Source organism: Procambarus clarkii, chromosome 61 (genome assembly GCF_040958095.1).
Source record: "Procambarus clarkii isolate CNS0578487 chromosome 61, FALCON_Pclarkii_2.0, whole genome shotgun sequence".
Classification (NCBI taxonomy): Eukaryota; Metazoa; Arthropoda; class Malacostraca; order Decapoda; family Cambaridae; genus Procambarus; species Procambarus clarkii.
In genome coordinates this window covers 14,372,479-14,385,113 of record NC_091210.1, presented here as the reverse complement: position 1 = coordinate 14,385,113, position 12,635 = coordinate 14,372,479, and the positions used below count along the sequence as shown (strand labels likewise).

Below are 12,635 nucleotides of genomic sequence, written 5' to 3'. Positions count from 1 at the left end.
ATTAACACAGATTAACTTCGTGTTCCGACTTATCTGAAAGAGATTCGGGCTTCGATGCAACAGCGGACTACAGCATTATATTTGTCTAATAAAGCAGGTTGGTTCCATATGGAGGTGCAGTTGTAGAGCAGAGATACGAAGATCCACTTTAACCGGAGCATGAACAATTTACACAGGACTGGGCATCCAGCACACGGCCACCACGCCAGGAGTCCCACACTGGGGTGACCCGGGTACCTGTAGGATAGGTCCTGTAGCCAATGTCCCGCACTATACTCGACTTGACACATTCTCGACTTGAAAATGGTCCAGGACGGACCGAAACGTCGTCGTCCCTTCACCTTCTAGTGTGTGGTCTGGTCAACATCATCATGCACTATACCTACAGGACCTTCCACATTACCAGTACACTAAACACACGGAAGACAATCTCCCCGAAAGTACAAAATACTGAAGACCGTCTAGATTCCCCCGCTCAGTCCCCCTGAGAGTAACTGATGCTGATGCAGCATCCCTGGAAGCTGCAAGATAAACTCTCCGGGTCAGTCCCGGCGGTAACTAAGTGGGAGACGCCACACAATTGCATAGTTGCACAGCTTGCATGTGGATAGGCAAATTGTTACGATGGGGGGTTTATAACCCTCCGTAAGCTTATAAGCCTTGAGCCCAACACTAAACAAGGGCTGGGCCCAGCAGGTTAGCATCGCCTGCTTCAGTATTGGCATATTTTAGTGTCAAGACTTGCCGTGATGTGAGGCCATAAAGTGTTAAACAGCAATAATGTCTTGACGCTTCCGTGTATTAGGTAACGAGGCACTAGGAGACTTGGGGAGGGTAGAGAAGACCCAGACAAGAAGTTCAAAACGAAATTAACATTTTCAGAGGAATATCTAATTAACTTGTCTGAGATTCATACGTCAGACTGCGAACAGCGTCGTCAAACAGCCTGGTTGATAAGACCAATCAGTAGGCCTGGTAAGAGACAAGGTTGTGAGGACATTTTGAACCTAACAACTTCAAACATTGAAGCTTGGGATCATTATTGGTTCATTAGAGACTAGTTCGTATTTGGGGAAGTGAAGGAGTGGCTGTTGGCCATTGTTAATTGACACTTCAGACTCGGCAAAATGTTAACCAATGGGGTGAGTGTTAGCGTGAATGTCAACCAATCAGCGGCCGGGTTTGGTTGGCTGCTGGTTATATAAGGGACCATGAGACAAAAAGCACTTCAGTGTGTTTTACCTCACTTTTGGTATACAGTTCCAGCTTCGTCTCTTGAAGGTGAGCTGTATGTGGAGGATCCCTCTTCCTCCCCTTCCCTCTTGTTGCGTCCCCCCCTCCCTCCCTCCCTCCCTTCCCCTGTGTTGCGTCCCCCCCTCCCTCCCTCCCTCCCTTCCCTCTTGTTGCGTCCCCCCCTCCCTCCCTCCCTCCCTTCCCCTGTGTTGCGTCCCCCCTCCCTCCCTCCCTCCCTCCCTCCCTTCCCTCTTGTTGCGTCCCCCCTCCCTTCCCCCGTGTTGCGTCCCCCCCTCCCTTCCCCCGTGTTGCGTCCCCCCCTCCCTTCCCCCGTGTTGCGTCCCCCCCCTCCCTTCCCCCGTGTTGCGTCCCCCCTCCCTTCCCCCGTGTTGCGTCCCCCCTCCCTTCCCCCGTGTTGCGTCCCCCCTCCCTTCCCCCGTGTTGCGTCCCCCCTCCCTCTCCGTGTTGCGTCCCCCCTCCCTCTCCGTGTTGCGTCCCCCCTCCCTCTCCGTGTTGCGTCCCCCCTCCCTCTCCGTGTTGCGTCCCCCCTCCCTCTCCGTGTTGCGTCCCCCCTCCCTCTCCGTGTTGCGTCCCCCCTCCCTCTCCGTGTTGCGTCCCCCCTCCCTTCCCCCGTGTTGCGTCCCCCCTCCCTCCCTCCCTTCCTCTGTGTTGCGTCCTCCCTCCCCCCCCTCCCCTTCCCCACATCCCACTGGCACTTTATCCCCATCTCCTTTCCCATCCCATTTTCCCTTCCCCCTTTCATTGTCCCTTCCTCCCATTCCCAGTGACCCTTCCTCCCTCCATGATCCCTTGCTCCCTTCCCCTTAATGGGATTATGATAATGGGGGGGAAATACTACCATTATTTCTGACTTACCTTAACGACTGAGGTTGGTCTAGGTGGCGATAATAGTGCGAGACACTATAGTATAGCAGACCCGAACCGTCCAGTGACTCAACTCCTGTATCGCGACTCTTAAGGGACTAGCCCTTAGCGTCTGGCCTTCAAGCTTAGATCAGATGTACGCTAAAAATGTCCCAAATGTGTTCACTGTGGTTTAATAATTGCTGATAATGTTAGGATAGTTAGTGCTGCTAGTTTAATGACCTCTCATTGACCTTTTGAGGCAACCTTAAAGTTGGTAGGAAAGTGAATTTACAACATGGTAGATATCAGTTTTGTTAAAGATGCTGGGTAATGTCTAGTTTTATTTAGTAACTAAAGAAATTTTGTTTGTAGTGAATATATATTTTTTTTAATTTCAGGATGGTACTGCTCTTATTAGTCTGATCGTCGAGGACGCTACTTGTTCAACGTCCCCAGATGTAAAAGATTCAGCTACTTGGAACAAAATTTCAAATTAGCACGGGCTATGGTGACACTGTAGATGGTTCCACGGTGATTCTGGGCAAACTTGAATTACCTTCATCGCTCCTGCTGGTGTTAACTTTCCCAGAGGCAAGTCTCCTCGAGCAGTTTCAGTAGCTTCTAAGATGGCAGGCAGTTCCTGGCGCGCTGCTTGCTATTAAGTCGCCTACTATGAAGTTTTTCCTTGCCGAAAAACATTAGTCTTTTCCAACATTAGTTCTGGGAGGAGTTGAGCAAAGTTAATAGCTCTAATATATCTTAAACTAGCAAAACCTACTGTGTTGGCAAGTATATATATTAGCGGGGCTTCTGGAAGACCCAAAAATTCTATAAACATTGTAGCCTATGTATACACTTAAAAACTATAGACACTTGCTCTAATTCAGTAAAATATTTTTTAAAGCCTAATGCCTTGGCTTGGTAAAGTTTCTTAAGAATGGTGTTAATTTCAAAGTTAATATTTTTCACATAGCCTTTAACTTTCATATTTTCGTGGTACGTAAATGGTAATAACTACAGGTAGGATAAAGGTAACGTAGTGAAAGATTCTTGGTAGGGGCGTCTAGGTCCTTAAGTGTCTAACGAAGGCTTAATGAACTGTATTTACGTAACGGTGAAAAAACTTGTCTGTTGACTGTTAAATTTAACATTCCTAATGTTAATTTCCTCTCGTCCTCAGGTCCGGTCACTTACCGCCAGACAAGGGAAGGCAGCGAGGAACTTGTAGGTATTAAACATTCTACAAAAAGACTGAATACAGAAGTCACCATAAGATGAAGGGCTGCATCACTACCAGGTCTTCGACGCCTCGGGCTGCATCACTACCAGGTCTTCGACGCCTCGGGCTGCATCACTACCAGGTCTTCGACGCCTCGGGCTGCATCACTATCAGGTCTTCGACGCCTCGGGCTGCATCACTACCAGGTCTTCGACGCCTCGGGCTGATCTTGTCTAGCTTTCAATTCAAACATTAAATTGCTACCTCAAACGCTGGCATTTTATCCTACCTTACTTAAACTTTATGTACTGCTGGGCACAATGTTCTCACGGCTCGGTCTCTGACCTGGCTGTTAGCTGCTGCTATCCTGAACCCACAACCCGGATGACAGGATCTAGTTGGGAGGTATTCATATACCCCAGGATCTAGTTTTCAAGCTAGACTGACTTAACCCCCCCCCTTTTCTGTGTCTCTCCCTCCCCCCCTCCCTCCCACAGTAGGAGGGGGGAGTGGTAGACGCCTTCCTCGTAGCTTGCCTTTAGTAATGCTACTAAAGCTTCACATAAAGGATGGTAGGCACTCTTGGTTAACTCTTGGCAAGACTTGACAGTACTGTCAAGTAATTATCAAAGGCACCAAGCCGGAGAGGCTATGTGGCCAGTACTGTCAAGTCTCTACTCCCTAGGTAGGACACCCCCCCCCCCCTTACTCTAGGTCAACACTCGTCTTACAAACCATTAAAGGGGCTATAAAACCACCCATTAGCTCCACAAGTAGGCAAACTGTAACAGTGAGGTTGAACAGGTCTCTACATGAGGCTGAACTAGACTTGGTTTCCAGTTGTACCGTAATTACATCGAACTGGCCTGGTTAAATACTCGCTTGAGGTTCTAGAGTTCTCGTATTGGCATTCTTGGTGATATTTAGCGCCCTCTGATTATTTCGCACTTTGATGGTGCTACATAGCCTTCCCGGTTTGGTGCCTTCTTTTGATAATTACCTTACCTTGAGGTTATTGAGAGATCGGAAGGTGCGTGAATGTTCCAGGGGACCTATTCTGTGGGTACCCAGATCACTCAAGTTCGTGTACTTCCCTAGTTGTGCTTGGGGTAGTAGTATAGGCTCCTGGTCCCGCCGCTGTCAATCGCCTGGTGTACAGTCTAGAGCCTATTTGGTTCAATCATATCTACATTGAGACTGTAGAGTCTGCCCCCACCACATCACTGCTTAATGCATTCCATCTATTAACTATCGACACAGAAATCTTTAAAATCTGTGGCTCATTTAGGCACGTGGGTGGGAACTGTCTCCTTGTCAATGTTCCACCCATGCTAAATAGTTGTTCTCCACCCTGTCATTTCCTTTGACATGATCACCTACAAAATTCACTTGTGTTCCAGGGACGTGTTTTGCTTCCCGACCGTCCCCCGCGGTCACTTGTCCCTCGATAGAATTCTTGGTGACTGATACTTTTGATATCGTTCGCCTTATGCGTTTTTGTTCTCGTATTGGCATCATTGGTGATATTTAGCGCCCTCTGATTATTCTGCGCATTTGATGGTGCTACATAGCCTTCCCGGTTTGGTGCCTTCTTTTGATAAGTACTCGTGTTCCAGGGACGTGTGGTTTAGTTCCCGTAGCCTTTTCTCGTAAGTCATGCCTCTGTTCTGGGGTTATGTGGCAGTCTTGGGCCGGATGTAAGGGTCTGTAAGAGATCTATGCAGACGTGTAATTGTGATCTTCGTGCAGTGAACATCCGTAGAAAGATATCCGTAGAGACCCAAATCTTGATCGAAATAAGTCTGCTCGTGAAGCTAAAATATTCTTGAAGTGAACGGTATTCTTCCGGGGCAGAGATAAAATGGTTGGCGAGTCTGATGCCTTTGATGTATCTCTTGTGTCCCTATATTGGCACAGTTCCGTCTTCTCTTCCCGGCTTGGTGCCTTGTGATAATTAGTTGCTCCTTCTGGTGGATGGATTAGGACTGGTAAAGTCATGCAAGTCAGGGTCACCTGGAGGGCCACCTCGCCGCTGGCCTCCTGTCCCTGTAGTCAACTTATACAAATCGAATAGCCACTACACATAGTTTAAAGTGCCTAAAGTTTAAAGTGCACAGGTAATCCATGTTGGATTACCTGATGCAAATCACGAACAAGGACTAGCGGACTGGGCAAACTTTATTCAACATTGTCGACGTTGAAATGATTCATTGATGAATTACTGTTACTTTAGACTATTGAGGCCACGGGGTTACTGCTTGGTAACGTTAAGCTGACTAACACCTGGGTGTTAGTCAGCTTAACTGACTAACCGTCCTGCTCCGTCCCTCCCCCCTCCCCGAGAGTAACTTGTGGGAAAAACCTGCTGGGATATATGAGAAGAGAACTACCAGGGACTTGTACTGAAATTATAAATTACTGTCTGCAAATTAATTCAACTAAAATCTCTAGCTAGGGTTGTAAATCCTAGCTCCTGTTTTCCTAATGACAGATTGTGGGCTGTAAGGGGCAGGTGGGGTGAATGAATTAGTTGATAGGTTGATTGAAGATCCACAGTCCACCTGCCGACAGGTATCTCACATCAGCTTGTATTTTATACAAGGATAAGATTTAATAAATTCAGTTGAATGACTGAACACTGGCTCTGTTTAAATCAGAGATTTAAACATACATAGTCTAACCCAGCACCATAACTATTAACAGCCAATATATTCTTATATTATAAACAACAATTTAAATTGTATAAGTATGATAAATGACCTTAAATGTAGTCCAAGTACTGTTAACTAAGTACTAAAAATTATATTCAATTAAATGAACTTATATGATAACTTAAAAATAACTAAGCAAGCAATTGTTAACTTAATTTATATATTCAAGTATATATACACATATATTCATTATCAATTTATATGAAGAGGTACAGTCAGCTTGATTGAATCTTTTCCCACACAATGGACACTCCTGAGGTTTTGTTTAACCTTGATTGAATCTTTTCTCACATCATGGACACTCATGAGGTTTGGTGCTTAAAGATTCAACTGCTGCACTACAATATTAATAAACTTACTGAGATATGAGGTGTTGCCTCGCTTTATAACCGACAGACAGACTTATAGGATATTAAAGTCATACAAGCATACAATTGGCCAATTAATACACTAATGTAATAACCTTCAATATACTTTTCTGCCAGCCGGGTGCCTGTCTGACAGTGTGCCAGACTGGATAACTCTTTTGTCGCGAGTTTAGGCACGATATTTTATATAACACCTTTGCTGTAGATTGTTCTTGTAGCGTTGCTACATGATTTTTCTTTAATTGCAGTTGCAGAAAGATGAGGGTGGAGGTGGAGACAGTCACTGTGTGCTCCACTATACACTCTTATTTTATATAAATGTTCTAGGAATTTTCCTTGTAGATATTGTCCAGGTACTCCCCCAGTTCTAGAGTGTTTACTGGTGATAAAGATAATTAGATAATGTGTCCTGAGCTAAGTAATGTTCGCTAAGGCTCCGTCAGTGTTGTTTACTCTGTTGTAAACAAACGCGTTCTGCCGGGGGTGTGGTGGGCGTTCCCGAGATGCCCCTCTCTCTTCCTTGAAAGGGGGTAGCTTTCAATGAATATTGATTTATTATTTTTACTGTCTAGACATATGATTGAGATAAGATGTGATTATAATATAATTAGATATAGGATTTAAAGATTATAAGTAGTACTTGCTAGCACTACTGATTCTTAATAAGGATTCGATTTATAATCCCTACCGGAAATCGAATCATGTTCCAAAAGTTTTTTAATTAAGAAATCCTTCTAAAAGCTTCTGGATCCTTGAGAGATCATGCACAAAGTCACGTAGTCACCTATAGGGCCCCTATGGTGTACGTGATCCTAGTGGCATTGTCATCTAGGATCAAGATGTATAATGAATCTATAATGATTCGGATATGATTTTGATATGATATAGATGTGATATAGAAATAATACATTTCTTAGATGATTATTAGATATGGTGGGTAAAATTTCCCACATAACTGATGCTGTTGCAGCATTCCTGGAAGCTGCAAGATAAACTCTCTGGTCAGTCCCGGCGGTAAGTAAGCGGGAGACGTCACACATCTGGTAATCAAAATGTTACTATGAAAGATGACCTGAATACTGTGAGGCCGTCGCTCTCCTGCCCAGCAGTGATCGTCGAGGACGCCGATAGTATCACCAACACTGTCATCCTGGAAGTTAATAGTTATTATGAAACATAAATATTAGCACTGTAATTGGTTAACAATTATGCAATATGTCATTAACGAGCAATATTTTAAGTCAAGTTGAAATGCAATATTTAACATCGTCGAATATTGTGTCAGGAACTTTGGGTTGTTGGATTTGTTACTCTGTTATTGCATGTATTGTACATTGTAATTGTTGAGCAGTGATTAACAGTTCTTGACTGATAGAGGATCTACTCTACTCATTCTGTTGTAATTATTGCTCTGTTGCAACTATTGTTTTGAACAAAATGTGTTTGTTTTGAATTGCATATTATAAACTTAACAAATCCAAACACTGAAGCGATGGATCATTATTAGTTCATTAGAGACTCGTTCGTATTTGGAGAAGTGAAGGAGTGGCTGTTGGCCATTGATAATTGTGAATTTCAACCAATCAGCGGCCGGGTTTGGTTGGCTGCTGGTTATAAAAGGGACGATGAGACAGAACAGTGTCAGTGTGGGCTTGGCTCTCATTAAGTGCTCATTGTCAGGTATGTCGTGTTCAGTGAAGTAAAATATAGTGGATTAAGTTTGTATATGGTTCGATTTTATTTTAGATATTTGGTAATGACTGAAGTATAAGTAGTTATGTATATGGTAATCTTGAAACAAGTTTAAGGTGCTTTTTACCTTAACAGCTTAGGTTTGCGGTATGAATAACACGTTGTAGTTCTCACTATCTGTTGATAGACAGCAATTGCAATATTGATTGCTTGTCATACAGGATATAGAAGATCTTTTCTATGTAAAGTTCAACTTGTATAGAATCTAATTACGGGTTAGGTCTTAAGTATACTATTGAAACTGAAGAGTTTAATGTTATTAAACTTTTTTTTTAATAGTAAATAAGTAGATAATTACCACCACGCATTCTACACCCCTACCTGTCGGTAACGGCCTACGTCCCGGTTAACAAAAAATTTGTTAAAACAACAAATATCGAGGGACGGGGGTTGGTTTAGAAAGTCTCATTAAAATGACTTTTTTTTTTTTTTTTTTTTTAGCTGGTGGGGGCGTATATTAATCTTAATGAAATGTTAAACCAAGATATCATTAGCCTTTCATTCGCCTGGTTTTGTACAAATAATATACTTGCCATAAACTTCAAACTGGCAGTCAATAATTTGACTTGCTAAACCTAGATAATACGAACTTTAACACTTAATATATGTCTGCTAGTAATCTGGTAAATCCTTAGTTTCTCACCACAGCCAACCATAAAGTTCTTCCTACACAACGTAAACTTGGAAGCCTATAGCCTGGATTTCACCATCCAATGTGAGTACTAAACTCTAAAACGGTCCAATTAAGTGACTGTATGGTACTCAATCTCGCTGGGTGAGCCTTGCAAAACTAAAGAGTGCTTGACATTAATCCTATGAATGAATCCTAACTACGGTAATTCATAGGACCTCGACCATAGGACTGCAAAGGATGCGGAACGATAGTAGGTAGTCACTATTAGGCTTCGTATGGATAGAAACGTGGTAAGTCCCTCCCTTTACTAGAGCACCGGTTGGAATACCTAGTGCAATAGAGCAAGAAATGACTCCTACATTCACGCACTTGCTTTAACGTTGCAAGGAGAACTAATTATTCAACCAAAACTTGACATTGGCTTTGCTTTAAATTAACATTTCATTTCAGAATGAATGTCTTCATAATACTGTTGTGGACGTGTGTGGTCTCTGCGGACCACTTCATAGCTCCTGATGGCTCCTTGTTCTTCCCGTCCCCTGAGGAGAACCGGTTGTCTGGCCCCATCTTCGTCTCTCCTCCCCAAGGTCCTCTTCCTTCACGACAAAGCATTCCACAATCTTCCCAAGACTTTAGAAGGTTTCAAACGCCTTTTGTTCCGTATAACGCCCCGCAGGTCCCTCAAACTGCACAGCCATCCCTCCAACCCTTTCCTGGGGTGACGATTCTACAACCTCGGCTTCCCTTCGTGTCTCAGCCCAAACCACAACCCCAGCCTTCCTTTGTGCCTCTTCCCCAGACCCCCTCACAACCCCAGTTAAGCTTCGTGTCTCGGCCTTCCTCACCCCAACTTCCACAACCCCAGCTTCCCTTCGTGCCCCAGTCCCTTCCACAACCTGCCTTCGTGTCTCAGCCCCAGCCTCTCTCACAACCTCGGCCTTCCTTTGCGTCTCGGCCCCAACCTCTCCAACCCCAATTGAGCTTCGTGTCTCAACCTTCCTCGCCCCAGCTCCCACAACCCCAGCTTCCCTTCATCTACCAGCCTCTACCACAAGCCCAGCCAGCCTTGGTCTCTCAACCATCCAGGCCACAGCCACCTCCACAGAACCCTTCCTGTGGAGGGTCCGGTGGTATAGTAAGTAAAGCTGCAGTGATTCCTATTTAAATTGAATATTAGCAAGTCTTTACTTCACTCTGACTTGTATGCTCTTTGCAAAGGTAAACATATTAAATTCCTGCAAGGTACTACTAGATCTAAGTCCCCTTGTTTTACTAGCTTAATAACTAGGTTTTCCTCCCCCAGATACATGAAACGAGGGCTGGTAAGAACTACCACTTCTCATGGTGCGTGAATACCAATACCTACAGCTGGGATCAAGCCAACTCTTACTGCTCGCGTCTTGGCAGAGGCTTCCAGCTAGTTAGTATCCAAGACAAGGATAAGGACGACTTTATAACTAGCGTCATCGCCAGAAGTAAGTTTATGTACTTGTGTTCAACATGGCTTCAAATTTAATACTAAAATGCCTGCACATAAATTGGAAGATAGATATGCCGACGACTTGTTGTGCTAGACTGCAATGGCTTACTTAATGGGCAATATTTCTAAGCTACTTAATACTTGAATGTTTTTTAGATCCGATTTTAGATTAGCTACAAGAACTTGGTAGGCCGTCTGGACTAATTCTAGCTATTTAAGTGTAAATTGGTAATTATGACGTGTAATTTACACGTACAACCTGTCTCCTTAGATCCGATCCAGTTCATCTGGACAAGCGGGAACAAGCGAGGAACAACGACCTGGAGGTGGTCATCCGGGTACACTTTGTCCTACACCAACTGGTCTCACACTGGAGGGTCAGTATGGCTGGTTTTACTATTTATGGTCATTTGATCTTAATGGTAACGTGCATGGGGCACTTGGATTGTTTGGAGTACAGGTTACTAGTAAGGGTTTCTCTAGAGGCCTGTAAAAGTTTAAATTTTCCCATTGTTTTGTTGCAACTAACGGTATCAAGGAATGTAATAATTCTGATATTAACTCTGCCCTCTCGTCCTCAGGTTGGGGCGACCACAGCCAGACAACAGGGAAGGCAACGAGGACTGTCTCGGGGTACTGAAGAACATCTATAACGACGGCATTAAGTGGCACGACATTGCCTGTCACCACGTCAAGGCTGTCATCTGTGAGACAAGCCTCTGAACGTCGCTACACTTCTCCACTTCCTCAATTAATGTTTGCGAAAACGCTTGAAAGAAGCATTGATATCTGATTTCTTGGTTAGTTCTTCAAACACGTGAAGTTGGCCAAAACTAGTTTATCAGGAAGTAATAACTTATTTTACAACCCCTAATAAGTATAACGTGTACACTAGAATTTTATGTATTTCGTAATATATTTGAATTCTACGTGCCATTTGTTTTACTTCTTTTGTTCCATCTTATAGGAATTGTTTAGCAATTCTTGAACCTGTAGTGACCTATTCACTAATTTTATATCCGTCGGCATTTCCATTTATATTCACGGTGTACAAATTTGCACCTTGCACAGCTCGTGTTGGGCTAACAAGCTTCTGCAATGCAAGTTCTGATTACAGTAAACATTGAAAGGTCAATTACTCTCTCTCTCTCTCTCCACCAGAGACCTTTACTCATTCATCCACCCATAGTACTGTCTCGCCCCGTCCTCTCACTAGGCTGGTTAAAGCAGCGGCTGTCCTTCCCCAGATGCATTCATCAATTTTAACATGCTTTGTATTAAATTGGTTTGTTCAAATATTAATTATCTTTAACAGAACCTAACCATACATAATATTAGATAATTTGTTAGAGGTACGTAGGTATAAAAAAAAAATCTAGGTTTGTGGTTCGAACAAAAGACAAACGGAAAAACTTCTTCCGGAAATTTTAGACAGTCGTCAGATTAGTGTGACTCACTTCTCCATAAACAGGTTTGGTAGCTGGATTAAAGAGCCTTGAATCTGTGTATGAAGATGGGCTGACTACTTTCATAGTCGTCGGGAAAGGGGGTTCATGCACGAAGATGGTGAGCTAGAAGTCGTCGAACGAGGCTTTTAAGTAGTCTACTACTCCCACCAGTTAGGGATTGTCCTTCAGCTAGATTAACTTTAATTTCCTTTCTTGCACTTTCATTAAAAATGGTGAAATACTTGACTACGAAGTTCCTTATCTTACTTTTTTTGTTGGTATTTTGGAGGACTTCATAAAGGAAGCTTCGCTTCTCTCAACTTTGTTTATTGTTCACGTGGTACTCTTAACATGGTTTGTCCTAATTGGTAGCTATCATTGACTTACTACACAAGTTCTAGATGCTATACTAGTCCTTGTAGTGTCGAATGCTTCTACACTCGACTACATTGGCTTGCTTCTGCTCTATAGCCTCTTCTTCTTAAATACTAGGCTGTGTAAGCTTGGGGGGGGGGGGGGAAGCATAGTTTAAACTGGTTTCGTAAACTCGGTAGGAACTAAATTCCCAGGAAATGGACTAGTATTCTTTGAGATGCTCGTGGGTTAGTCTGAATTTTGGCAGAAAGTTAAAATCTTAACTTTAACATGGAGAAACTTCTGGCCATGCTGCATATTAGTTCATTTCCACAATGTGAGGGACGCTGGTCTTATAACTAGTTATCAGTATTAGGTTGCCAGACCGTTCGGTTCCAATTGCTCTTTTTAACTGACAAACTGGTTTTAAATTAACTGTAATTGCCATTAGATGCAGTCTGGTGTTATGGATAAAGATGCCAAAGAACTCTGCATCAACTATAAACGGACCTTTAACAGTAGTCTCGGTACACGCGTTAAGACATAATCTTGGCCATTTGAAGGTGGTA

At 43.4% G+C, this 12,635-nt stretch overlaps 1 protein-coding gene and 1 long non-coding RNA gene across 4 annotated transcripts; both read left to right on the top strand.

Annotated features, from left to right (window-relative positions):
* The first annotated feature begins 1,241 nt into the window (after nucleotides 1-1,241).
* LOC138354021 (uncharacterized) lies at nucleotides 1,242-3,589 on the top strand. Of its 2 annotated transcripts, none has more exons than XR_011223397.1 (3): nucleotides 1,242-1,281; nucleotides 2,499-2,691; nucleotides 3,281-3,589. It is a non-coding gene; the product is annotated as an uncharacterized lncRNA (long non-coding RNA). The 2 variants fall into 2 exon arrangements; XR_011223398.1 differs by lacking the exon at nucleotides 1,242-1,281 and adding an exon at nucleotides 1,926-2,254.
* Nucleotides 3,590-7,925: 4,336 nt separating this feature from the next.
* On the top strand, nucleotides 7,926-11,197 carry LOC138354082 (uncharacterized). 2 transcript variants are annotated; one of them, XM_069307858.1, is made up of 5 exons: nucleotides 7,926-8,078; nucleotides 9,235-9,919; nucleotides 10,088-10,259; nucleotides 10,536-10,641; nucleotides 10,846-11,197. In XM_069307858.1, exons 2-5 carry the CDS (start codon nucleotides 9,236-9,238, stop codon nucleotides 10,985-10,987), a joined length of 1,104 nt encoding a protein of 367 aa, XP_069163959.1. In that variant the 5' UTR covers nucleotides 7,926-8,078; nucleotide 9,235; the 3' UTR covers nucleotides 10,988-11,197. The 2 variants fall into 2 exon arrangements, with proteins under 2 accessions (XP_069163959.1, XP_069163960.1); XM_069307859.1 differs by lacking the exon at nucleotides 7,926-8,078 and adding an exon at nucleotides 8,796-8,865.
* Nucleotides 11,198-12,635: the final 1,438 nt, after the last annotated feature.

Coding starts and splice junctions, on each gene's coding strand:
- LOC138354082 (XM_069307858.1), top strand. CDS start 9,236: ATGAATGTCTTCATAATACTGTTGTGGACGTGTGTGGTCTCTGCGGAC. Junction 9,920..10,087: donor GTGGAGGGTCCGGTGGTATA/GTAAGTAAAGCT, acceptor TTCCTCCCCCAG/ATACATGAAACGAGGGCTGG. Junction 10,260..10,535: donor AACTAGCGTCATCGCCAGAA/GTAAGTTTATGT, acceptor CTGTCTCCTTAG/ATCCGATCCAGTTCATCTGG.